Source organism: Epinephelus lanceolatus, chromosome 22 (assembly GCF_041903045.1).
Source record: "Epinephelus lanceolatus isolate andai-2023 chromosome 22, ASM4190304v1, whole genome shotgun sequence".
NCBI classification, from domain to species: domain Eukaryota; kingdom Metazoa; phylum Chordata; class Actinopteri; order Perciformes; family Serranidae; genus Epinephelus; species Epinephelus lanceolatus.
The window spans coordinates 27,687,824-27,715,452 of record NC_135755.1 but is presented as its reverse complement, the minus strand read 5'-3'; the positions used below and the strand labels follow the sequence as shown (position 1 = coordinate 27,715,452).

General features: G+C 40.5%; 1 protein-coding gene and 1 pseudogene across 1 annotated transcript; one reads left to right on the top strand and one right to left on the bottom strand.

The window, feature by feature from the left end:
* Positions 1-501: 501 nt before the first annotated feature.
* On the bottom strand, positions 502-2,906 carry LOC117246386 (phosphatidylinositol N-acetylglucosaminyltransferase subunit Q-like; annotated as a pseudogene).
* A 1,946-nt stretch (positions 2,907-4,852) lies between these two features.
* Positions 4,853-27,612, top strand: LOC117272795 (protein O-GlcNAcase). Its single transcript, XM_033651855.2, has 17 exons — positions 4,853-5,054; positions 7,218-7,269; positions 12,902-12,999; positions 14,154-14,284; positions 14,370-14,541; positions 14,646-14,744; positions 15,956-16,225; positions 17,762-17,848; positions 18,237-18,712; positions 18,804-18,978; positions 19,240-19,296; positions 19,806-19,891; positions 20,074-20,178; positions 20,652-20,743; positions 20,852-21,041; positions 22,265-22,424; positions 24,140-27,612. The coding sequence occupies exons 1-17, from the start codon at positions 5,015-5,017 to the stop codon at positions 24,274-24,276; spliced, it is 2,427 nt and encodes an 808-aa protein (XP_033507746.1). The 5' UTR covers positions 4,853-5,014; the 3' UTR covers positions 24,277-27,612.
* The last annotated feature ends 17 nt before the right edge of the window (positions 27,613-27,629 follow it).

Here is a 27,629-nt window from a genome sequence, read left to right as displayed (position 1 = left end):
CTGCAATTCTTATAAAACACACTTGACGAATGAGAGAGAAAAGGATGGTGTGTTGTGTAGCCTTTAACATGAGATCTTCAGTTCATAAGGGGCCTGTTTCACCAAATATACAAAATGCAAGCTGCAATAATTTCTTCTCATCCTAAATTTCAGACATTTAACTAATAAAAAACAAAACACCAAAGTAGTGAACAATTCATGAGCATGCAACCCTGCAGAACTTCCAAAAGCTGCACTTGTCCAAGCAGAGTAAATTTACAGGCGGCTTCTGTTACCTTGTCAGGTAGATAAAGACTAGCTGTGCTCGTAAACGTACACTTATAAAAGCTCTGAGTTATCAAACCTCTAAAACCTTCGACCCAATTATGAGTTAGCTGCTGCCACTCTTAGGACAGTTTGTGATTCAGTCTATCAGAGAAGCTAAATCAACATGGACAATACTTCTTAAACTTAAACTGAAAAGTACTGAACATAAAGTAGCAGTTAGATGCATGCTGATGCTCACCTGGCTCCGTAGACGTAGAAGCAGTAGATGTGGAAGGTGAGCAGGGCAACCATGTCAGAGAGCAGCCAGAGGGCAAAGGTCAGGCCAAAGCAAGCTGACAGGCCACCATACCACAGGATCCCCTCTATGAAGGGAGACATCAGGTGGATGTAGCCTAGATGGAAACATGACAATCAAGGTGGAAGTCTGACCAGTGCACTGACAAGTGTAATGACCTTTGGAGGTCGTTGGGGCCATTAGTAGAGCTTTCAGTTCTATTTTCTGTATTTTTTTAGCATGAAAATGGTCAGATAATGGAGAGATTATCAGTACAATATAAAGCCCTGAGTGTGAGTACCTTTTGTTTGTTTTCAGTTTTTAAAAGATTAATTTTCTGGCATTTTGTGTAGTCTGATCTCCGTAACACACACTTACATCAGCTGCAGGCACCAGTGTGTTGGCTAACATGGTGATGTGGTTGTCTCTATAGAGCCACCAGATAAGCAACATGCCGAGAGACACATCCACCAGGAATGACACCACAATGTTGGCTTTCCTACAGAAAGACAGAGAGACAAACATAAAGGTATGAACAGCAGGTGTACTGTCACTTTCAGCAAAGGAAAGTCCATAACATCATGGAGTGTCTAGGTCATTTTTACAACCATCACCTCATGAACTGCGTGTGTCTGGTGGCTGGTTTCCGAGAACTGATTGTCCTCACGTTTTCAGTTCTGTAGCTGAGCTGAACACGGGTGGACAGCTTACTGGACAGGAAGTGCAGCAGGAAAAAACTGAAGAGCCTAAACGTAAATATGATAATGAAAATAATGATGGTGTTTAAAATGTGTGTCCTCTTAGTGTCTGGATTTGAGTAAAGACACAAATCAGATATAGATAGAGATCATTCTCATCTGACACTTATTGCAACAACTGAGACAATACAATTTATTTTTTTTTATCTATTGTAAACCTGATTAATACTACACTGACATCACTATTCTAACTCATTATTTGTTGCAGGTTCTAGAAGAGACACTGCTTATGTTTTTCATTATATATGTATATACAGTAGCCTATATCATTTTTAAAGAAACTAGTCAAATTCATAGATACTGAAAGCAGCACAAATTACTGTCTGTAACCTCCCACCAATCCGAAAACTTTAATATTAGAGTTGGTGTTCGGTTTTGTTTGTTTGTATTGGGATTTGTTGACAATAAAAAAAAAAACATATTTAATATGAGTGACCTTATCCATTAAATTTTCTCCCTTCTCACTGGATGTTACAGATCCAGGTTTATATGGAGAGCAGCCAGCTGATGAGCAGGCGGAGCAGTACGGACGCTTGTTTGAGCAGATCCACGATGATGCTGGCCTCTCGACCCTCAGACTGCCAGTGTGTTGACTTCAGTGGCCCGTCGTTGTATCTGTCCAGGAAGAACAGAGTCTGGCTGCGGGCCACAGTCCAGAACACCTGGACCATAGAAGAGGAGGAGCATGTTAGTGATACACATGACTACTTGCTTACATCAACCTGTAATCTGAGTCACTCTCATACATGGATCTTAGTCTGCACATCCTCTGGCAACATGTCATGTCACATTTTTATCATTTACATAAAATGAGAGGCAAAACTTTTAGCAGTTTATATTTCATGCAGCATTATTATTCTTTACTTCAAGATTTTATGCTGCAGTGTGGGTGGAAAAAACTAATTCAGCCAGCATTCCTGGGGAGAGAAAGTGCTCTCCATGCCCTCCTGTCCCTCTTTGGGTAACCTCCATAAGCCTGGCATGGACAGCTCCACCCCACTCTGGGCCTGCATCTTGGTGAAAAAGATGGAGGAGTGTGTTTAGGGAGGAGGAGAAACTAATAAAGTTTTTTTAAACTTTTGTACGTTAAGAAGGCAATTTTGGTTCATGCTGTACGAATTAAGTGAAAAGACATGTCATCCCCAGCTATCCTCTTGGAATAGGAAAAATAGGAGCAACTTAGGAAACATGTTAATAAGCAGGTTTTATTGTGCAGTGGATTTAACTTTTCTAAATGCAGATGTTTAGGAGAGTCCCTGAGGAGTCTGGAAACACCTTCAAAATGGCAGTGAGATTTGTTAAACGACCAGGTATTTATCTTTTGGAAATTCTGTTGCTTGGCTCTGTGACTAAAATGTCTTATCAATACAAGACAGGCACAAACTGGGGCTAAATTTACTGTAACCCTTATCCAGACCTGAGAGGCCACGGAGGTCTGTCCAGTGCTGCACTGACCTGTTGGATGTACTGTTTGACCTGTCCAGGGATGAACGATAGTGGATCACCACCAACACCACAGCAGAGTCATGGCCGGAGATCCAGCAGGCGACCAAAAGGCCACTGTCCGCCTGGTTACAGCACTGTGGGAAGAAGATCTTCAGCACCATGACTTCACAGCAGCTCAGTGTTCAGCCTCCAGCAGCTCTGATGATCTGAAAAAGAGCAAGGAAAAAAACAAGTCAGGGAACATTTAACTCTGCTGCAGAGAGTAGGGGGCAGCTAGTGCTATTCAATATTGATATTATTGTCCAAAAAAGCCATGAAAGACCAAAACCAATGATGTTTTAGTCATCTCTCCATACTTTCTGATTTTGCTACCCTGTTTGTGGCTCTCAGCTCCAAGCCCATTTTATTAGGAAAATGATTCAATAACTTCACTTTTAAAGAGTGTAGTACCATTACCTTAATTTCAACCACCAGGGGTCTCTAGTGGGTAAAACTTTAACACTCAGGGGAAATATGCTTCTCAACAATTTCCTCCAAACTGAGTGTTGTAGTATGATCAGCATGAGACCGTTAATGACACATAGTATTGAAATTATTGAATATTTTTCTCCAAAAAAAAAATCCCCCAAACTATAAAAAAGGCATATTTCCCCAAACTGAGTGTTGTAACTTAGTTTTACCCACCAGAGACCCCAGGTGGTTGATATTAAGGTAGGCTAATAGTACTACACTCTATAATAGAGAATTTATTGAATTATTTTCCTAATAAAAATTCAGCAAAATTATGACAAAACTTATTTTCCCAAAGTGAGTGCTGTAGTATGCTGCTGAATATATGTCCAGCTTTACCGAAGTTGAATAGCCTCCGACTCTTTAGGTTATGTAGTTAATGTTAGCTGAATTGCCAGTAAGTTGTCAGGTAGTCACGAGCTCGGTTATTATGTGGTTATGCAATTAATGAGCTTATAGAATAGCCTATGGCATATGGTAAAGTTAGACTGTACACTGAATGAAATTACTACTCGTGTAACAAAACTTCAGTAAAAGAGGGCTTACTACAGTTAGTTGGAGAAATAAATTCACCAACGTTACACACGCTAAAGGTAAGTTAGCTCTAGCTTAGCATTAACTTAGAATTAGCCAATGTTTCCTAATGATACATTTAGCTAAATACCAAAGTATTTTCATTGGAGTTGGTGAATACTTTAAGAGAGCTAGGTCTGTGAAAAACCGACTTACATTTGTCAGCCTGGACCACAACTCCAACAGTAACGTTACAGGACCTCAAAGTTGGCAGCTAGCTAACTGCTAACTCCAACTACGTAACGGTTGTGGCCAAAAGAAGAATAAACAGAGGTGTAAAATATTACTATCAAGAGTGGCCATGTTCCATTACGTGTACGAATAAGTCAGGCAGGAGGGAAAGCACACGCAATATAAGGGCCGTGGAAGTGACTAACCTAAATGGAACGCGGCCGTTATTAATAACGTTATGAGATACACCTGTGCTTTTCTTATGTCAAAATGGCTGCCATGAAAGTAGTCCATTGCCCAGCATTTTTGTTACTTCATTATTTTTTTAATATCCCCATGAAATTAATAAATGAGTATTATGTATAACAAATTAAATGACAAAGCAGTAAGTACAGTAATTTGCCTTGTGATTTAGGCTAGTGGCCTTCAGGGTCTGCTCTAGCTAGACAGCTTGATGCTACTCATGTCATTGTGAACCCGTGTTTTCTACATTTATTCCTATTTTGCGGATTTTTTTGTCTCTTAATTTCACTATAGGCCTGTAATGTTATTTAATTTTGCAGTTTTATTGTAAAGAAGCTTAATTTTGTATAAATGGCATCAATATTAGTAGGCTATACAAATAAAGTTATTTGTTTTTCAGATCATTTTATGTTAAACGAATATAAACGTAATATATTGACACATTTATATATTATAATTTTGCTGAATAAATTCATCCAAAAAATAACTTATTTGCAGGGTCATTTTTTGTTATTAATGGTGTTTTTTTTTTTCTTTCATGAGCGTGAAGTCCTTGAAATCAGGAGCTTCTGTTGAGCACCTGAACGCAACACGAGAGCACCAGCGTTGTGTAGAGAGGAGGAGACGGGAGAGGAGGAGGTGGAGGCAGATCGAAGAGAAGCATGAAGATTATCCCCAGTATCTGAGCTAACAGACGGGGAGAGCATTTCGTCCTCCCTCGCTCGTTCGGGGCCGACTGGAAGCGGAGGGAGGCAGCGGGGCTGAGGACAGGATGGAGGAGAAGAAGCAGTTTCTTTGTGGGGTGGTGGAAGGTAAGGGGCGGCCGACTTCATAACTGACCTCCTGTCAGATCATGTGATTTTTTTTTTCTTACCCAGCGGAGACGATTTTGAATAGACCACCGTTTGACCTACATTTCAGCATCGATTTATCACTTATTGTAGGCGAAGGGGGGCGTGGGAGTGGTAATATGTGTATGAACACTGACGTATAGAAGAATGTAAAGGTCTTTATGAAAGGATGTGGTATAGTGATTAGCCAGGCTTGAAGTGGGGATCAAAGAGCAGGCGGTGGAAATGATTCAGTAATGTCTGGTTCCAAGGCTGCAGGCTAAGGAAAGGAAATACTCTGCATGATGACTGCTGCTAATGAAGTTGATGTGATGAAATGTACAATAATAGTGAAGGGGAAGATAATAACTGAGATGTTATGATGACTGGAGACTGTAGATTTTGTTGGGATGACAAGACAGTAGTGAGGATGATGGAGATGCCGTGACAGAGGATGTGAGGAAGAACACTACCAACCAGTGATGATGATAATCATGATGAGACAATAATAGACAATAATAGAAAAGAGAAACATTTGAGGGCCCCAATAAATGAGAAAAAAACAGTGAAGAATGCTGATGATGTTGAAAGTGATGGGGATAATGGTGATGATGATGATGATGAGGACAATGATGATAAAGGACAAGAGAGGTTAACCACAACACTAGCAGTGGCAATAGTAATAACATTAATAAGAATGACAAAGCAGGATACAGACAAACGATTGCAGAAAATGGTGAACAAGAAGTTGATGACATACCTGTCCGTTCACCCACCCTCTCAATTCACAACCACACACACACAATATGAAGAAACAAATATGTATCCAGTTTTCTGCTGCAAGTATTGACCGTGACAATAAAACAAAAATATTGTTTTCTCTTTAATTAAATTTGAAGATTTATTTTTTTTACAACACAAACAGGCGGTAAACTAAATCTGTTAACATAATTTCTGTTAGTGTAACATCTTAATCTCAGCTATCAAATGATTGCACAATTATAAAAAAAAATATGCATATTGAATGCCAACATTTGTTGCCTAATATATGTATTGTGTTGAGTGTGCAGTGGAGATAATTACGTAATTGTCCAAGTGGACAGAAAGGTGTCTTGTCAAAACTGTCGGTAGAGGTGAGAACCGATCAATGTGCTGCTAAAATGACACAGAAATGTACCTGTTGTCTTTGTAAGGTCTGTTTCATTGGAAATAAATCTATTAATTACGGATATGAACTGTCGCACAGTGGTGAAATCGCTCCATCAGTCCAAAACATCAAAATATCTAATTCACAGTGAGAGACAGAGAAGAAAAAAAAAGGCGGGACCAGCATTTCTTTTCATTTAATGACTTAAATGATTGTTTATTATAAATTTGTTTCAGTTAAACTGTGCAAGCGCTGATCTGTTTGTCCACCGTCTCAACTTTCCAGCTCTATGCCTATTAGAAAATCTGGTTTCACAGCCCATTGGGGTGTGTTTATCATGGAAATTCATGTTGAAATATTGCAGCTCTAGCACAAACGCAAAGACACACACCTCATTTGCAACCCCTCGAACCTGTGTGTTTCTCACTCCCATGTGGTGGCATCCAGCAGAGATAATAATTAGGTCTGGCTTAGTGGGGAGCACTCTGTAGGACACTCACATGTCACACTCATGCACACAGAAAAACAGACTCCCCGTATGCATACAGGAGAACAGTCTGAATTGTTCGAGGATCAGATTTATTTCTCACTATGACCCACTTACTGTACACACACACACATTTGCGCACACACACATTCAAAAAACACAAAGGAGGGAGAGGGACACTGAAGATGCTCCCATTTCTAAAAATAGAAAATGTGATAGAGAGTGTAGCTGGAGATGAATTATGCCTCTGCCAAACACGGAGCGGGTGTGACCAAGTAAGCACTGGGAGCCTTGCGTCCTTTTATATGTGCCCACACTGTTTCCAGGAGCTGATTACTGTCCAGTTAGTGATTAATTGTTTCACAGCTTGGGACTTAAAATAATACAGCTATATAACGACATGATGAGATACAGTTCATGCTATGGAATGCAATTGTACATAATCAGTGATCATATCTGTTTGAATGTAAAAAGTGTGGGAAATTGGGCTAACATTATTTTTCCTGTGCAGGTTTCTATGGGAGGCCTTGGACTATGGATCAGAGGAAGGTTCTCTTCCAATGGTAAGTCTGTAACCACTCTTTAAAGCAGCTTGTAGACTGTAATGAACCTGGTGTCTGCATGTACTGTACAGTATGTGGGCACAGGTGTTCACGCATATGTCTTGTTAGCCTGGTCAGAGGGGATGTTTTTGTGTGGCTGTTCTTCACATGAATAGCGTGAACTCAGGAGCCACTGACTTGACGCCTGTGGGCTAAATCCAGTTGCACGCCTCTATATCAGTGCCAGGCAGACCTGAGAGGAATCACTGGTGCAGAACGACTCCGTAGCAAAGGGCAGGCTCATCCTCAGTCCTGAGGCTCAGCCAGGGATGGCAGACACTGCATTTTGTGATAGTGGAAGGAGAAAAGGGATCAATGATGGGATGCAGGTCATTTGATTGATAGATGTTATTTTAGCCATGCTAACAGTGTGGCTGTAAGGATGTTGCTCTGACAGTTAGTCGGTCTACCACTTTGGTCCAGACTGAAATATCTCAACAGCTATTGGATGGATTGCCATGAAACATTATATGGACATTCAGGGGGCAGTTCACCCCTGAATCATAAATACATATATTTCTTCTCATCTGTAGTGCTCTTTGTCAGTCTAGATGGTTTTGGTGTGAGTTGTTGAGTGTTGGGTTATCAGCTGTAGAGATGTCTGCCTTCTCTCTAATATAATGGAACTAGATGGCACTCAGCTCGCAGTGCTCAAAGCCCCCCAAAAAATACATTTGAAAAACTCAACAGCAATATCTCTTTCCAGAAATCATGACCTGGTTACTCAAGATAATCCACAGACCTTGTTTCATGTAAGAGCTATTTTATCTCTACTAAAATACAACCCCCAACCGTATCGCCGCTGGGGTCGGGTACCGCTCACATTTGAATCGATTATGGTAGCGGTTACGTGAATTTGGCACCTGTATCTAATGGTAGCTTTTCCAGTACTTTACTTTCTCAAACAAAAATGTAATTTTTAACCAAGCTGCAGGGGTGACTTAATTGACTAAAATGCAACTCCGCTCTCCTCTGCTTTTTTAATCACACACACAGAGCTAATCCTCTGACTCTCTGCTTGTCTAGCAGTGATACTAGGATATTACCAAAATACTTATGAAATAGAAAAAAAGACCAGACCTGGAAACTATTGTGGCAGATCAGCGCTACAGCGATAGTATTGGCAGCTTTGGGGCACTTCCCCCTCTTGTCTGAAATTGAATCCAGTGGCTCCATAGAGCCCTGTTGCCGGCCTTGAAGCTCCGTGGTTGGCTTTCAGGCTTTGGGGTCCTTTGAGGCACTCCCGCCTTTCTCAGAAAATGATATTTGGTAAATACAGATTTCACGTAAATCAGTACTTGTAGTACCAACGTAATTCGATAAATACCCTTAAAAGTTCTGTGTTTGTGCCCCAACCCTAATCACCACATAGAAGGAAGTGTGCATCTACTCATAAATTGGAGGCTTGTGCTTGTGATAGCACAAGATGTTATCATTAATGGCAGATGCAAACTTCATTCTGTGCAATGATAGAGTTGGTGGGTGAAGTACGGTAGACACAAAATAGTTCCTACATGAAACTGCTCACAACATGATCTGTGAATTATCTTGAGCAACTGGTCCATGATTTCTGAAAATAGACATTGCTGTTGAGTTTTTCAAATTTATTTTTTGGCCGCTTCGAGCACCACAGGCCGAGTGCCATCCACATACATCATATTTGAAAGAAGGCAGACATCTCTATGGCCAATATCGCCCACATTCAGCAACTCACACCAAAACAATCTGGACAGATAAATACCACTACAGGTAAGAGGAAAATTATGTAATGTAGATCTGGGGGTGAACTGTCCCTGTAACTTTTTATGTAGTGCCATCATCAGGTCTAAATGCCTATCTATTATTTATTTTTCTAGTTCAAATTTCCAATAAAGCACAGCCTCTCGAGCTGGAGTTCCACACTTTTTAATGTTAAGTTACTTAAAGTTTGTCCATCGAAAAGCATCTTAAAAGATGACCATGGGTCACTAAATTCTACAGTATATTTATACCATCCTCATAGCCTTTACAGAGGGAACATTTTGCAGTGACCGTGGTTCTTTATTTAGCATCGTTTTTTCCATGCAGAGACCTTCACACCAGGGAGCTGCGCAGCACAACCACACTCTTCAGATGTTATCCATTGTAGTGCCACAATAGACTCTCTTCTGCAAGCACCATGACAATGTAAAACGTGTTTAAAAAATCTACATCCAAGCTAATCAAATATTCTATACAGTGTGAGTACTCCAATAGACAGTGAGCCAAATCAAGTCAGCAGGCTCATGAGCCAAGTCTCTCTGAATCTTGACTAAACAAAACCAAGGCAGCGCCTTATTGAGACTGTCACAACAGTTCCATCAACACACAAAGAGACACAAGCCCTTTCAGCTTGAATCAGCTAGCAGTGATTTCCATGACCGTGAACTACAGTAGGATACTGAAAGATCATGACCAATGGAGAAAAACACAGAGAGTGCCATTTAAGGCATCAGTAGCCCATTCATAATAATTACACTGCCTGGCCAAAAAAAAAGTCACCACCAAAAAAAAGGTCATACACTCTAATATTTCGTTGGACCGCCTTTAGCTTTGATTACGGCACGCATTCACTGTGGCATTGTTTCGATAAGCTTCTGCAATGTCACAAGATTTATTTCCATCCAGTGTTGCATTAATTTTTCACCAAGATCTTGCATTGATGATGGTAGAGTCTGACCGCTGCGCAAAGCCTTCTCCAGCACATCCCAAAGATTCTTAATAGGGTTAAGGTCTGGACTCTGTGGTGGCCAATCCATGTGTGAAAATGATGTCTCATGCTCCCTGAACCAGTCTTTCACAATTTGAGCCCGATGAATCCTGGCATTGTCATCTTGGAATATGCCCGTGCCATCAGGGAAGAAAAAATCCATTGATGGAATAACCTGGTCATTCAGTATATTCAGGTAGTCAGCTGACCTCATTCTTTGAGCACATACTGTTGCTGAACCTAGACCTGACCAACTGCAGCAACCCCAGATCATAACACTGCCCCCACAGGCTTGTACAGTAGGCACGAGGCATGATGGGTGCATCACTTCATCTGCCTCTCTTCTTACCCTGATGCGCCCATCACTCTGGAACAGGGTAAATCTGGACTCATCAGACCACATGACCTTCTTCCATTGCTCCAGAGTCCAATCTTTATGCTCCCTAGCAAATTGAAGCCTTTTTTTCCGGTTAGCCTCACTGATTAGTGATTTTCTTAAGGCTACACAGCTGTTCAGTCCCAATCCCTTGAGTTCCCTTCGCATTGTGCGTGTGGAAATGCTCTTACTTTCACTATTAAACATAGCCCTGAGTTCTACTGTTGTTTTTCTTCGATTTGATCTCACCAAACGTTTCAGTGATCGCCGATCACGATCATTGAGGATTTTTTTCCGGCCACATTTCTTCCTCGAAGACGATGGGTCCCCACTATCCTTCCAGTTTTTAATAATGCGTTGGACAGTTCTTAACCCAATTTTAGTAGTTTCTGCAATCTCCTTAGATGTTTTCTCTGCTTGATGCATGCCAATGATTTGAACCTTCTCAAACAGACTAACATCTTTTCCACGACCACGGGATGTGTCTTTCGACATGGTTGTTTAGGAAATGAGAAGCAACTCATTGTACCAGTTGGGGTTAAATAACTTGTTGCCAGCTGAAAGATAATCGCCCATGCAGTAATTATCCAATAGGAGGCTCGTACCTATTTGCTTAGTTAAATCCAGGTGGCGACTTTTTTTTTGGCCAGGCAGTGTATAATCTCTATAAACAGATATCTGCATATGAATGCAGAATCTGTAGACCACCGGACAAGATTTTGTTATCAGAAGTGTTCTGGTTTCTGGAGTTGGTTTGTGCTCTGAGTAGTATTAACCAAGCTTTGGTTGCATGCAAGTAAATAGGCGATGTGGAGGGTGAAAAAGGTGGAATGCATTGGCTGGAATGCAATCTGGGAACTTATTTGCTATTGTTTGACGATGATTTAGATTTTTATTAGCTTTTTAGAAATGTATTTGCATTCATATTCACAGTTTTACATATCATCTCTCAACTCCAACCTGGACTGCAAACAGTGATCGGTGCATGGAAGAGGAATTATTGGCCCTGATATCTCTTAACCAGATACACCAGAACCCCTGAAATATTGCCCCTTACCCCCAAAGGTGAAATCATCATCAGACCAATAGCTGATGGGTTCCCAGACTGTGAAAATTCTAACATAAACATACTTATAATGGGATCTAGAGTGTGTCAAATATGAATTGATGCACTAAAAAAGGATGTGCCATTCCCTTTTCATGTACAGTTATATTACCCCATGTGTATACCTCAAAGTTAGTAAGGGACCAATTAATTGTTGATGGCACACTGATCTTACAAATGAGTGAAGCGACATAAATCCCTGCTGGGAGCTGTGACACAGTTTTGAAGTTCAACAACCAATAGTGACAGCCGACTCCATCCCAGGAGATAAGTTGTTCCCTCTGCTCTCTGCTTTCCTCTGCTCTTAAATATGCAGACCAAATGATTAAAGCACACTGTTTCTGTTCTTACTCATGTTATGATAAACTGTATAATACATATGACAAAAACACACAATCAGTAACATGACCATGCTACTAAAATGTGTCCTTAAACATTATTGATTTTCTAGCGATAGATGCTTTATTATGAGGTTGAAATGGACTTAAGCAGCTAAGTGTGTGGGCTCCAGGTTTATTTATAGATCGGCTTTTGTTAGACTCAAGTGTGGGGTGCAGGCAAAATTCATACAATGAGCGTTGCATAAGTTTGGCAGACTGGGCCTGCGCATGTGTGTACAGTAGGGAGCGTGTGTATGCATGTGCGTATCTGATTGTGTGTTTGAGGGAGGTAGGATGCATCTTTGTGGAGGCGACTTACATACCATCTGTCCAGGAAATGAAGCAGGGAGAGAGTGAGAACATAGTCCACCCACAAATGACAAGGATGATAAGAGCTGGTTCCTGTCCAGAGAAAGAGAGAGAACGATATTCATGTTTTTGTGTGTGTGATGCAGCTATTGTTTCACTCCTAGTACTATGCTCTATTTATAATTCAGGAGGTCATTTCCTGTAACTGTAACATGGAGCCCCACGATCGATACAGTGGATCTATTTTCTTGGTGCTTGTTGTTTTTCTTTTTTTTTTTCTCCTCTCCTTCTGTCCTCACCTCTCTCTCAGCTCCTCCTTTCTCTCTCTCCAGGGCTCCTGTATCATCAGTCTAGAGCCATGGCTTCAAGCTGTGGAAAAGATGGATTAAATATATATATAATAGATGAATATACAAAGTAATAGATTACATTTTCAAAGCATTTTAAAAAAGTGATGTTCAGAATATAAAGAATTTTTACCAAATTCTTGCACTCAAACAAAAAAATAACATTTTAAGTTGTCAAAAAGTGCTTCAAATAGCAACTATTAAAAAAGCTCACTGAAAAAATAACATTTTTCCTCTTGATTTTTTTTTCTTTTCCACCTTGTTGCAGATTTACAGATTTAGTAATGAAATGACTCAAACCAGTACTTCAGTAAAACGTGTTCTCTCCTCCATGTCTCTTTGTGCCAGGATGCAAAGTTGGGGATTGAACACCTACTTGTACGGCCCAAAAGATGACCTCAAACACAGACTGTTGTGGAGAGAAGTCTACTCCCATGAAGAGGAGGGTAAGAACCTTCCATTAACCCATCTGGTGTATGAGTCCAACAAACCTTGGACTTTCACCCAGGAGCCAGGTGTTTGCTTACAATGTAATGCCAAACCATGATGTTTTTTTATGTAACCTAACCACATGCTTTTGTTGAAAAACCAAGTGCTTTTGTTGCCTAAACCTAAGCATGTGCCTTGTTGACATCCCAGCATTGGTTGTGACGTCCCGGAACATCAACGGCACAGGCAGGAAGATACCTAGCGCATAATATGTACATGTGAAGCGGTGATATGTGACAACTTGGGATGAAAACGCGTTGGAGTTTTTGATTGTTTTTATGATGTGCTGAGTATTGCAATAACATGTATTACGATGTACTGCGATTTACCACCTTATTTCCAACTGCAAATTATGTTAAACTTTCTATTCTTTCAAATAAGATAACATTTTCAGTCTGTTCACCTTAATTCAGTCATGTTTGTTGCGACCAAATGTATCTACTGGACAGAAAAAGCAATTGATTTTATTATTCTAGTAGGCCACCAAATTTTTACTTTGTAGTTGCAATTATTATAATTTATATAATAAAAAGATAGATACTTGGTGATCGTGAATCAATACAGTCTTGCCACACAAAATATCAAGACTCTATGCTGTATCTAGACAGAGACAATCTATCTATTAACAGTCTATCTATTCATCTGTCATCCACCCGTGTGTGCACACAAGTTTGATCTACATCCAGTCTGATAAATTGCCACAGGTGATGTCACTTGAGACAGCCTGACTGCAGACTAGAGTCTCCCTTGTTTTAGATCTAAACTGCCCCAGGACATTCTGTCTTCCCAGAGGGTCAATACTCACTGTCCAATATATAAAATTGCCTTTTTTGATATTACGAGTAAATTTATAACCATCCTAAAAGATGTCAGCAAGTTTAATGTTGCCCATTATATTATTTTTATAGTACCCTAGAAGACAGTGTGGCGTTAGTCTGGAGGTATTTGGTCATTTAGAGCCAAGATGAATTTCTTAAAGGATCACAAAGTCTGGTGGTGTTAGCATTCTTAGACATCTGTACAATCATAGTTCAAATATCTTTGCAAACATTTGACACAGTGTCTCGTTTTAAATTTCAAAATTCAAGATTTTCCTGCTCCTTGCTCTCAGGTCAGTTGCGCACTCTCATAAAGGAGGCTCAGTCGAGAGGCCTGAGGTTTGTTTACGCCCTCTCTCCTGGTCAGGACATCGTCTTCTCTTCTTCCTGTGACCTGACACTACTCAAACGCAAGCTAAGACAGGTGTGTGACACAACAAGATAATGAACACTACAGGAGTGTAACTTTTTATCATCTAAGCCTCTGTTTTTTCTCTTTCTCTCTCCAGGTGTCAGACCTGGGTTGCCAGGCATTTGCCATTCTGTTTGATGACATCGATCACTCCATGTGTCAGGCTGACAGCGAGGCCTTTTCTTCATTTGCTCATGCTCAGGTCACTGTAACCAATGAGATCTATCGGTACTTGGGGGAACCACCTGTCTTCCTTTTCTGCCCCACAGGTAGGAGGGCTGAACTAAGGTGAACTGTAATGTTTGTGGTCTACAGAACCTTATGAAACTTGACAAATCTGATGAAATATACCTCTTTTTCACTCTCCCTGTAGAGTACTGTGGTTCTCTGTGTTCTCCCAGTGTATCGAAGTCTCCCTACCTGCAGACTGTTGGAGAGGACCTGCTGCCCAACATAACAGTAATATGGACAGGTGAGACACACACATACACACACATATGTTAGCATAAATATGAAATCTATAAATGACTAACAAATTGATTTAACTTATTATAGTTGATAAAAAGCAAACATTTAAACCGTTTTCTTTACTACATAGTATAACGTGGCTGCATTCCTGCAGACATAAACCAGAGTCATTCCTTGTTTTCTGTTTTTTAGCCTCATTAGTCGACCTGCCGTCTTTTGGCTGATAACAGGACACACTAACAAATGCATATGGCATGCAAATAAGTGCAGACATAAATACACCCACAGCCTCCTCCAAAGACCAAAAAACATTTTAGATTCACATCCACCCACACCATATGGAAATACAGTAGAAACACACACATGTGGACACACATTATCTACTCTCTTTAAGTTCTTTAATTATGTTAAGCTATTGCCACTTTTTAATTGTACCAGTATAGTTTAAGACTTTGTTGGTAATGTTACATTGTGAGCTACAGCTTTTTATGCCTCTTTCTCAACATTACTGCTGACATAGTCAAATATGATAGCAGCATCATGTTTCACAAATGATTGGTGCTTGAAAATTAAATTGTGAGCCCTATGGGGGCTCTTGAATGCTCATTCATGGTTCCCCAGAATGGTTTCTGGTTTTGACGAGTGAAGTGTGTCCCTCCAACATCACCCCTGATGTCCAAACCAACAATAAATTCCATTCTGACAGACAGTCCATTACAGCCTGAGCATACAACTGAGTATCAATTATAAAGAGCCTTTACAACCACCTACCTCAGTGGAGCTCCTAAAATTTACCTGAAAAGAGACAAAAAGAAGACAATTAAACTATAATTAGCAACAGTACATAAAAAGTCTGTGGATTCCATGGCAGGTGCAGCAAGCATTATGAAGCTGCTTCTTTTAGAGTCAGCAGTAGGATAAAATATCCCCAGGGCAACAGCACAAATGTACACCGCCACAGCAACTGACACCACAAACACACATATCAAAGCAAAAAGAGAAGGTATAATGTCCAGGGTGTCAGCTGAGCTAGCATGTGATTTTTCTTTTTATTCTATAACGGATGCAGCTTGAAATGTGGCGAATTACAATCCTTGTTACAAAAAGTATTTAAGTAAAATTAGTGATCAGTATCCTGTTGTCTCCCTCAGATTCAGATGTGTGTTTCTCAAACCTTAAGGCTTTCACTTGTCCCCTTAACTCTTGGTCCCACAGGCAGTAAAGTAATCTCCAGGAAACTGTCTGCAGACTGCCTGGCTGAGGTGGAGTCTGTCCTCCAGCGCCCCCCGCTCATCTGGGACAACCTGCACGCTAATGACTATGACTCCAGACGTCTCTTCCTGGGGCCTTTTAAGGGCCGAGAGCCTCAGCTGAGGAGCCACCTGAGAGGCCTGTTACTCAACCCCAACTGCGAGTTCGAAGCCAATTACATCCCTTTGCATTCGCTGGGGAGCTGGTACAGAGCTGGAAAAGAGGAGAGGAAAGGTGAGGGGATGGGCGGAGGAAAAGGATTAATGAGCAGCTGCAAGGGAGGAGGAAGCAGCAGTGATGAGATAGGAGATGTCCCGAGTTAATAAACTAATATTAGCTCTGCCAGACCAGAGCCATGTACAGTAAGTCCCATTGCTTCCTGGAGAAATGTTTAATAAGCCAGTGTTGCTTGGCAACTAACACAATTTTATCTAACATTATTTAAAAATAAATTAACTTGTAGGAATTAAAGCTCCATCTGTTGTCCTGGACAAAGTTACTCAATAAGCCTTCAGCTGTAGTTACACAGGATAAAAATATTCCCCTAATACTGAGTTTAGGAGATTGGAACCCTATAGCCCTTAATTCTATCAGTACTCATCTTCTTTCAGAGCCAAGTGGATGTATTTTCAGAAGTATTTGAGATGAAGCTCTCAGATGCATTTATATTTCACACAAAGTGCATATATTCCTTACCGTGTACTGTACAACTGTGTCAAAGCTCTATGATAGCTGTAATAACTCTTGCACCACCTTATTTGACATTTGGTTTACATTTATTGCATATAATTTTCTGTGACAGTCTAATACATGAGACTACTGCCAGAAAGAGAAAGCGGAAACAAGGGAGCTGGATGGAAAACTGTAGGAGAAGAAACCACTGTAGCGTGTGATGTTCTGAAGACGAGCAGGGAGAGGTGGTGATGAAGGAATAATTGTACGGTGTGATGAAGGGAAGAAATGAGAAGCGAGGAAGGTCCCTGTGTGGAGGAGAAACAAGGTGGAGGGCTGGAGGAGAAATGGGCTTCAAGGGAGGGGATGAGAAAAAAGATGAAGGGCAAGCTGAGGCCTGTGATGTGGATGGAAATGGAAGAGGAATTTTAATGATTATATGAGAGGGAGGGGGAATGGGGAGTGGGAAGTGTGTGAAGTAACTGATAGATTGTTTTTGTGTGAGAGGGATCTAACTTTAATATTAGTGATGCTAGTCATGTTTTACTAAAGTAATATAAAACAGGAACCATGTCTACTTCCTGGAGTTGTAAGAATTATAAATAAGAGTTAGGATCAAAGTTTAAATTAGACGTGTGTAATTGTGTTTTTATATTCAGCATTCAGACATCAAACTGAAGTTGATCTCCTTATGTTATATCCTGTATGATTTTGTATGTAACACAAAACACTGCAAAACAACCTTTGTTGACGTAGCTTGCATGACTGGGTTATTTTTATTGTTTTTGATGCTGGGTTTTGACATGACATAATACTGTGTTTTTTCCATCTTAAGTCCACAGTAGCAAATGTCATGTTTTAGTGTCAGTCCTTTAGAAGCTAAAATGTGTGTATGTTTTTTTTAGTAATACATAAATATTGCAGATAAAAGCGAGGTATGAGTCTAGTGTGTGTGGGGAGGTTTGTCCACTGAAACATGTCCAGCTGGAATAAACATTGCAGACTGACTTTGACAGGAGTTCTCTCTACTGTGTACTGTATGAATGTGATTAATTCAGTATCCTCCTATGTAATAATGCAGTGTTGTTTATACCCTAGATGAGGAGTGTGAATACTGTCCTGATAGAGCTCTGTCTGCTGCACTTCATGATTGGATGGAGGAACTCAACCAACCACTACAAGCAGGTAGAGAATTAAGAAAAATCCCACACAGACCCACAGTTAACACGTTTTCTGTCACCCAGCAGTGGTCACTCAGAGAGGGTAGGCCAGGATTATGCATCACATTTGCTTGTAATGTGTGTGAAGCGGCATGCTGTTTTTTGCCGGTCTCTGCTAGCGTTGCAAGTAAACGGTAACTATGACCAAACAAAGAAAGAAAAGAGTGATGACTACAGACAATAAAACGCCAATAAACAAGCGCAAATCCTAAGAAACACAGGAAAAAACTGGGAAGTTAGATCCCAAAACACACCTGCAATTACAATTTATTGCCATAGATGCCACCAAAGAGAACAAAACGCAGATCTTCGGGATTGTAATTTTAATAACATATGTTTTTAAATTATTACAGGTCGTCAGAGCTCACGAGCAGACCAGCGTTCCTCCACTCCAACAACTCGCTGCAAAACACCTGACAGATCTGACTACTCGTCCACCTTCAGAGGATCCTCTGCTGTGGCCAAGCTTCCTGTTTTTCCCCTGAACTCAAGTTCACCTCCGTCGTCACCCACGAAGGTCAAGGGTGAGACGGAGGGACGTGATGGGGAGAGGAGAAGGTCAAACCAGCCTAGTCAACCCAATCACCAACCTCCAGGTTCCAGGCCTGGTGCACCCTCTGGTGGAGGCCGGGGTCAGAAGGCACAGGGTCTGGGGCTCTGTGGTGGGAAGGGTCTACTAAGTGAGTCCCAGGTGCGGCTGCTGGTTGGGCTTTATTATCTACCCCACGAGCATGGCCCATCTGCCCAGAAACTGCTGCAGGACTTGACCTGGCTAAAGGCAAACTGCCACCTGGTCAGCGCCAACAGCAAGAAGACAACACCTCAGAAGGTCAGTGTGTGTTTGTGTAGATTTATTGTTGAAATGTGGAGTGTATGATCCTTTAATGTGAGTGTTTTCATACGTGTATGTGTGTTCTCAGATTGATGAGTGGCGCGGTCGGTCCTCCAGGGTCCTGTCCCTGTGTGAAGACATAGCACAGCTCCACTGCAGCGTGGTGGGTGGGGCCAATAGGGCTGTGCTCTATGACCTTTATCCTTACGTGTGGGACCTGAGGAACACGGCTCTGCTGGCAAAAGCATTCATATGCTGGCTGGGTGAGTATAAAGAGTAGCATGAAACTATGGGAATACAGAAAGTGTTTTACTTTATAGTCTTACTTTATACTATGTGATTCATACTGTCATACTATTGCTGTGCTGTATAATTCTGTCCTATACTAATAGAATGTAGTGGCATGCTCTTTCATAGAATAGTATAGTATAGTATAGTATAGTGCTATACTGTAACACAGTTCCCTGCTATACTGTGCTATAGCATAATCAAATAATCTAACCTCCCTTACCTCTCTTACTCAGATGGAAGAGTATTGAGTGACAGCTCAACTCTGGGCACCTGGAGGAACTGCTTCCACTGTGAGTAGGCATGACCATTTAACCATTCTTTGTCTCCCTAAACATTTATCTCCCTGAAATAACAAACTACAAGTAGCATCTGCTGCACAAATCTGCACAAATCATTCTTTTTTAGAGTAGATTCAGTCTGAAAGTTTCCCATGATTAATCCAGCTTTCAATCATTACATCACAGCACTAGCTCAGTGTGGTTCAGCAGATAATGGTGCAGCGAGGACTGAACCACACTGAGCTAGTGTGGTGTGGTTCAGCAGATAATGGTGCAGCGAGGACTGAACCACCAGTTGTGCTTCAAATATTTATAGCACCATCATAAAAACTGAAAAAAAAAGTTAATTCCAGCCAGGATCTCTTGAGGAGCTGTAATGCTGTAAAACACTGAACTCTTATGCTGGCATTAATATTTAAAGTAGATTTAACTGAGCCCTCGTTTTTCCATCTACACTGGCTGTTCATTGGCCCTAACCACATGATGTCACCTGACTGACATTTGGTTCTTGCCTGTGGTAGGGTGTGGGAAGGCCTCAGGGGCAGACGTACTGGGAGTGGAGTCAGAGCCATGGGCGTTCAAAGGAGGGGTGTCTGGGGAGGTGCAGGTAGGGTGTTTGTATAACGTTTCGTTTGTCATAGATTTTGTGATTAAATCATCATGATTTTTATTGTGTACATGTGTGTGTTTGCATTCTTAAATTATCAATCATATATGACACTAAAGTTCAATCCTTTTATCACTAAATAACATCTTTGTGTTTGTGTGTGTGTGTGTGTGTGTGTGTAGATGCTTCTCCCAATAGGCAGCAGCAGTGAACTCTTCACTCATCCTCCTCCGCTCTTCCCTACCTCTCGTCTCTATAACATCAGGCCCTACCACAGCAAGGACAAGGTGGGAGAAGTCACTCCCACACATGTTATTGTTTCACACAGACTGCCAGGATAATTCATGGACTATCAGTACACTGTACAGTCACACAACCACTGTATCAGCTGCAAAACTTTAGCGTAGCTGCTGTGGAAACTACACAATTCACTTCTTTAGGGATAAAAAAAACAACTTGGAAATGAGCCAGGAAGGAAGAATATTTTTAGATCATGCATAGACGCTGACTCTAATGGAAAGTCATGGATGATTTATGGAATTTTCAGCCAGTGCCACATCAGAATCCTTATATGGAGAAATGCTGCAAAATTAAACAGTTTTCAAAGGACCCAGATTATTCACTCACCTGCAGGTTTTTAGTGAAACATTTACACACTGTTGTGGGAAACATATGGCCTAATAGACAGAGGCATGAAACCACAGAAGGATCATATATTTTAAAGGATTTTTTTGTATTTTGTACGTGTGTGTGTGTGTAGTTGGAGTTGTATCGCATGGTGCGCCAGCTCCACCTGAGGACTCAGGGCGGCCAAGAGTCCAGCATTGCTCACCCAGATGTCATAGGAGACAGGTATGTTTGAGAGCAAGAGAAAGAAAGAGGAGTTGAATATTTATCATATTGGAATACTACAATGTACTCACGTATTCGTTTAATAGTAATGTCTTCTCATTTCCATAGATGCCTCGGACCGTGCCTGGCGTTGTGCCCAGAGTACTGTTTCATCCTGGAGGATGAGCTGGGTGTGTGCGGCTGCGTGTTGGGCATCCTGGATGTTCGCTCGTTTGCCAAGCGGTGCCAGGCCAGCTGGATGCCTGCCATGAGGGACAAATACCCGCCCAAAGGGGGCAACACACACCCCAACACACAGGTGAATATGTGCACTTCATCAAACATCCTTTTTAAAAATCATACCTAGTCTGTCTTTCTGAAAGGCACAGCAGTGTAACAGGCAGCCACATAAAAAAAGACTTATGGACATACCCAACACACACATGAAATTATGCACACAAACATTTAAACATACCTGCAGCTACACCATCTGTGTCACCCTCTGTGATGAACTAATAACCCACAGGGAAGTGGGTGGCACACAGAGGTAAACAAAGCAAAAGTCACACAAAAACCAACAGATTAACACGCATACACACAGATTGGACTCCAGTCATATAATTTTTCCTCCTGATTGATGAGACATATTGAAATATTTACACAAATGTGTATACAGTAAAGAGCACCCATATTAGAGTGTCTTTGTCAGAAATGGGAGGAGACAACACCCTTGCTTACAGCGTCACTGTTGCTCATCACGACAAACAGTTGAGTGATCGCAGGCAGAAAGCCAAACAGCCCGCGGTGAGCAACGGGGACAGTCAGTCTCTGACATTTGTGGAGGACTTATCTGCCCACTCCGTGCGTCATGGTGCATGCTGACAGTCCCACTTTGGATGACTGTCATTCACACTGCAGCCACAGGTGTAGGAAGGTAGAAGCACATATGGCATCTGTTCCTGCTTTATTAGACATGTGAACATAACAGCAGTATTTTATATCGTTAAGTCTTTCACAACTTATATTTTCCTTCCTCGTATCCCTGACTTTACCTTGAAATATGTTTTATGACTTGAAAACTAGGTAGAGAATACTTCTCTGCTTGCAAGGTCCATGCCAGGAAAAACTGCTTACCAGCGCCTCTAACAGGAAGTGCATTAGGCTAATCACAGAGGTCTATGTCTACAAAATAAAAGCTGCTGATACAGTGGCGACTCTGTTGATGATACAAGGCATTAAAGGTATGCTAAAAATAAATTCTGTGAAATTTTAATTTACGATGATCTTCATACTGTCTGGTAACCTGAAGGTACTCTAGTTTAGTTAGTTTCTATAAGGTGAACTCAGTCAAACATGACCCTTTAGTAACATCTAGTGGCAGCTGTTGGAAACTACAACAGCATAGGAATATGTATGGTGTATGCTTTTCCACAACCCTCCATCATACAAACACTGACAGGAAAACTATCCAAACATTTAAGATGAATAGGACAAATTTTCATCATTGTGTGAATGTCCTTGTGTCTCTGCTGTCCTGTGCAGGACCTGATCCAGCTGATGGAGGAGGACCAAGGAGAGTATCCAGACTCTCTTCTCTATCACTTCCCCTCTCAGCTGCGACTGGACGCGCTGCCTGAGCTGGTGGACATCAGCGTCAGCCGCACTCTACTCACCGCCCTGCTCACTGCACTTAAGGCAAATGGTAAGGACAGGGTTTCAAGTCATTGCATCAGTGTGGTTGTGTGTGTGTGTGTGTGTGTGTGTGTGTTTGTTTGTGTGTGTGCCTTATTAGCTTCAAACTGAGGAAACTCAATACAGTTAACCCTTACTTCTGACTAAATAAATGTATATCATACATACCTCTGAACTGTATGTAAAACACTGAAGATTGAAGGACTCTGTCGTCATTAGTAGCATCAGTGCTCACCAACTCGAGGCTAAGGGCTGAGCAGAAAAGCAGAAAAGGGGCGTCGGCAGGTTAGTGGATAGAGCACCTTTGCTGCATGTCATTCCCTCTCTTAGCCCCCCCCCCCTTCACGCTTAGCTGTTCTATCAATTAAAGGCAGAAATGCCCCAAAAAATATCTTAAAAAAAAAAAGAGCAGAAAAATATGGAGGGTTTAAGCAGTGTCGTAATAGCACTTAAAATTAATGCAGGCAGGGTCAAGCTGCCTGTAGATGTTGTCACACCATTAAATTAAGTAATTTTAAAATAATTATTTGCCAGTCTGCTCTGGAGCCTATAATAATCTGTGTTTTTTCCATGACAGGCTACGTCAGACTAACAGGTTGTGTGAGGTTAATTGTTTTTATATGAAGCGCTAGTGTTGTCAAAGGACTTAAAGATTGATTTATTGATTCATATTGACTCAGAATATTTGGAACAGTTTCAATACTAATTTTCTTCAGTATCTACACACCGGTATCAGCTGTGCTTTCTCACTCTCTCTTATTGTTAATGTTTACTATTAGTTATTATTATTATACATGTACTACTAGTGCCATCCATTTACCATTTACATTACAATGGTCATTTTGCTGTTCTCTGCCACTAACCAAGAAAGGGAAAAGTCGTTAATGTCATGTTAATGCAATTTTTAAGGATATACTATACAGGAATTTCCTTTAAAACAATATATGGACAGATGTAACCCTCTCCATCATCACTTATGACCCACTAGAAGTCTGCCACAGTGTATTTATCTGCAGAGACTCTGCTCCTTTTATTGCATCTGTGATTCATCTTTTAAATTCTCAGTATTTTTTTTAATTGATTTCATTGTTTTGATTTATTATCATTAGTTTCCTTTATTCCACCAAACTCCTTGGCATATTTTTATTTTTTATTTTTGATACTCATGTGTCTACATGCTACTTTATGTTATAGTATGTGTGCAAGGCAAGCTGTTCAAACAAATTGCACCAGGTGGGTTTAATAACATTGTCTAAATCTGAATCTCTGCCTGTACTTTCTTATTATTTTCTGTGTTTGTGCGTCTCCCCGCAATGCTAAGACGAGGTATGGGCTTTATAAAATGGTAGTAACCAGGTGCCAGACCGTAAGCAGTAGGCAAGAGACACAGCACTGAAAAAATGCAAATATAGCAAGGCAAAACGCCAAAAGAGAGTGAACCTGGGGTTATTTGCTGGTGAGTGTGTTTATAAACAGTAACCCACAATCCTGTATAGTATACCTTTAACTTGTATTTCCTCAATGTCAGTTTATCCCTGTGGTATTGATATTATATTGAATATCAATAATTTTCAAGGTATAACATTAGATAGAAATTCCAGTATTGTGACAGCGCAATGAACCACTGACTTTATTTAATGTATGTTGTACATTTTTGTATGCAGCTGGGGGCAAGATCCACATTTAACTACATGTTTCATGAGTATTCCTTTTGTGTGTGTGCAGGTTCTCAGGGTGTGTTCTGCGAGGTGCAGCCGACAGACCGTCAGAGGCTGGAGTTTTTGACAAAACTGGGCTTCCTGGAGATCCTCAGAGGAGAAGCCAGGAGCAGAGAGGGAGTGGTGCTGGGGAGGCTGCTCTGAAAAATAAACACACACACACACACATTCACACACATACACACCTCCAGACACACATTAAGCACTTGCACCCATACAGTAGATACACAGAGGCACTTGCACACACAGAAAGATGTTAGAAACACAGTATGTACAGTACAGTGTGGAGATGGCTAAGCTTTGCAAAGAAGCAGGATCCGTATTTTCTCTACCAAGAGAGAAAACCTCCTTTAAGGGACAATCCTGGATTCCTTTCAGTCTGTGTGGCAGCAGTAATGGGGATGAAACCAGAGATTTCTGAAGGATTTACAAAATATAATATAAGCTTTGAGTTTAAACCTTCAGCAGAGCCACGCTAATCTTTTTCGGATTCCACCCCTGGCTACGGATTACAAGAGTTAGTCACAAGTTACAAGGAAATCAACAACAGAATAGTCTGAGATTGGAGCAGAGCAGTAGATCACAGTAGCTACGTGGCACACGTGTCAATTTAATTAATATTTCTGTATTTTATATCAACTATGGGTTACGTGACTTATTGTATGCAAAAGGAGTCATTGAGAGTGATCATCCAACTCTGGGATGCCTCCTGGCAACAATTTAGCATCTTTCAGCTCATTGTTTTGTTTTGTTGTTTTTCCGACCCACTCTTCAAAGCTTCATATTTTTGTACAGACATAAGAGTGGTATTGATTTTCTCATGTAACTGGTTTAAGAAAGCAAATAATTGTATTTCACAGAATTTCAAACTATACCTTTAAGCTGACAGAGACTAATTCTCTTGATTTAAGGCATGATGTGATTTTGCCAAGTAGGTCATGCTCCTGGATCAACACCCCACATTGCGTTCCTGGACCAACACCACGATCAACGAATCACAGCCCTCTGACATCATCAGTGTGCTGCTCCTGTGCTTCCTTCAAAAATCCTAGTTTTCCAAATTGAAGTTAGTACAATTTAAAAAAAAATCCTCAGTAACACTGAAGAAAAACCATTTCAGTTACTGCTGGGTTAGCGAGTTAGCTTGCTAACTAGGTTGGCTATGCTAATGAGTAAAGCGAGTTAGCTTGCTAACTAAGTTGGCTATGCTAATGAGTAAACTTGCCAATAGATGAGAATATTGGCAGGCTAGCTGCTTCTACCAATAGGCTAGAATGTTAGCGGGCCAGCTTGCTAACTAGGTAGTTATGCTAACAGGTTAGCTTGCCAATAGATGAGAATATTGGCCAGCTAGCTTGCTAACTAGGTAGCTATGCTAAGAAGTAAGCTTGCCAATAGGCTAGAATGTTAGCAAGTTAGCTTGCTAAGTAGCTGCTAAGTAAGCTGTTCACTAACAAAGAGTCGCAAATTCCTGCAATTAACACATTTACAAGGTTTTTGTTAAATTTTATTGAGGATTTTGTTCAATTGTATTTACTTCAATTTGTAAAACTAGCTTAGCTCTGAAGAAGCACAAGGGAATTTTGAAAGAAGCACAGGAGCAGCATACTGATGATATCTGAGGGCTGTGATTGGTTGATTGTCATGTTGGTCCTGGGATGTGATGTGGGATGTTGATCCAGGAGCATGTCCTACTTTAGCTGTTAGCATCGATCTTATGCTCTGCTCCTTTGGTTTCGTTCATAAGCGATACTTTTTTTCTTCAAAGTTAGGATGTTGTGTTCTTGCTCCTGTCCTGTTGGTGAAATAAAGTCTGCTGACAGCAGGCTGAGCCCAGGCACAGCGTCACTGTTTACACTTGATTAGCATAGGTGAATGTTTACATGCATGAAGAACAAAACATTATGGAAAAAACAGAACATTCACAAAGTAGGATTACATTGACACAAACGCACATTCATAATTTCAATGGAATGCTCTAACATGGCGACATTACTGAAGATTTTTATTGGATTTTTCTCAGCCATTATAGCTATAAAGTCTTAGGAGCAAGTGCATGTATGCTAAAATTCATCTGAAAAAAGAAAGAAAAAACAACTAAAATCATCAAGTTTTTTTAGATTGTGCATGAATACAATCATGCAGACATATAACATGCACGCACACACACACACACACACACACACACACACACTTATCTGAAGTTTACACTGGGTTCAATTGGATATTATAGATACCTCTCTCGCATTTCATTGTCAGATACTTTGAACATCACCAGTGCATATGTATGGTGTTTGTGTGGGTGTGCATGGTGTCTTTGTGTGTGTGTGTGTGTGTGTGTGTGTGTGTGTGTGTGTGTGTGTGTGTGCGTGTGCAAACATACCAATTAAGACAGCCATGTCATTCTGCCTTTATTCTGAACCATAATGAACACAAGCATACAAGCAGACACACACACTCACAGTCATGCTAAAAGAAGCACAACAGCACTCACAATCAAATCTTCGACTGAAAGTACGTAGAACTACGAATGTTCATTTTTTTGTAATGCAGCTTAAAAAGACACAAGTACTGTTTGTGCAAGTATTTATATTTCTACTTTTTTCTTTTATTATGCTCGATCAATCACAGACTGAGAGGCACTTTTGTATGTTTCATCCTGTTACCAGCCTCATCATCATCGTCTGTGAGGTAGTTCGTGATAAAAAAAATTTAGTCCCAGAACTATAACTGATGTAGACAGATAATAATAAAAACAATAATAAATCCTGAAAGCACTGAGAAAGAAATGCATGTTATGATGTTAAGAAAATTTTTAGATGTTATTGTTTATGACAGAATGTCACTTCACTTGTATGAAAAAAAGAAAAATAATCTTTTTAACATTTAATATTCTTCTGTTTTTTTGTTTGTTTTTTTACGTTAGACTGGGATTGTATGGTTTGTGTGTGAATGTAGACATGTGTGTGTTTGGGAATATAGATGCTGATGGGAAATACACACAAAAAAATAATAATTTACACAGGCAACATGAAGCAATGTGAAAAAAGACAAAGTCTAATAATGAACCACGGAACACCTCCACTTTTCATTTAAGCAAATTTCATAATAATAAGACTATGTAATAATAATAATAATAATAATGATAATAATGATAAGATACAAACAGTTGCCTTTAACTTCCAGGCCCAAGCAGCTGACCACTCCATCCATTTCAGAAACACATCACATGTGTACTCATTGTCTCTCTGTCTGCCTGCATTGAGGTACATGTCTGTTTTTACAATGAGTCCCAGTGGAGTGCTATGTTGTAGTATGTCTATGCAGGGTAATGAAGGGGTTAAAAAAATATTAACTGTCGAATTCAGTCTGTGTTTTTATTGACAATAACAGTTAAAACTGTCATTTTAAAAACAAATGATTTTATTGAACTGACTTGTTGATTTCATGCAATTAAAAGAAGTTTTCTTTCCCTTTAAATTGCTTTTTTATGTCTC

What these genes read in the sequence shown, in the direction of transcription:
- LOC117272795 (XM_033651855.2), top strand. Translation starts at nt 5,015, where the DNA reads ATGGAGGAGAAGAAGCAGTTTCTTTGTGGGGTGGTGGAAG. An exon ending in AGGAAGGTTCTCTTCCAATG is followed by an intron (nt 7,270 to 12,901) that starts GTAAGTCTGTAA and finishes TCTTTGTGCCAG; the next exon opens with GATGCAAAGTTGGGGATTGA. An exon ending in AGCATTCATATGCTGGCTGG is followed by an intron (nt 18,979 to 19,239) that starts GTGAGTATAAAG and finishes TCTCTTACTCAG; the next exon opens with ATGGAAGAGTATTGAGTGAC.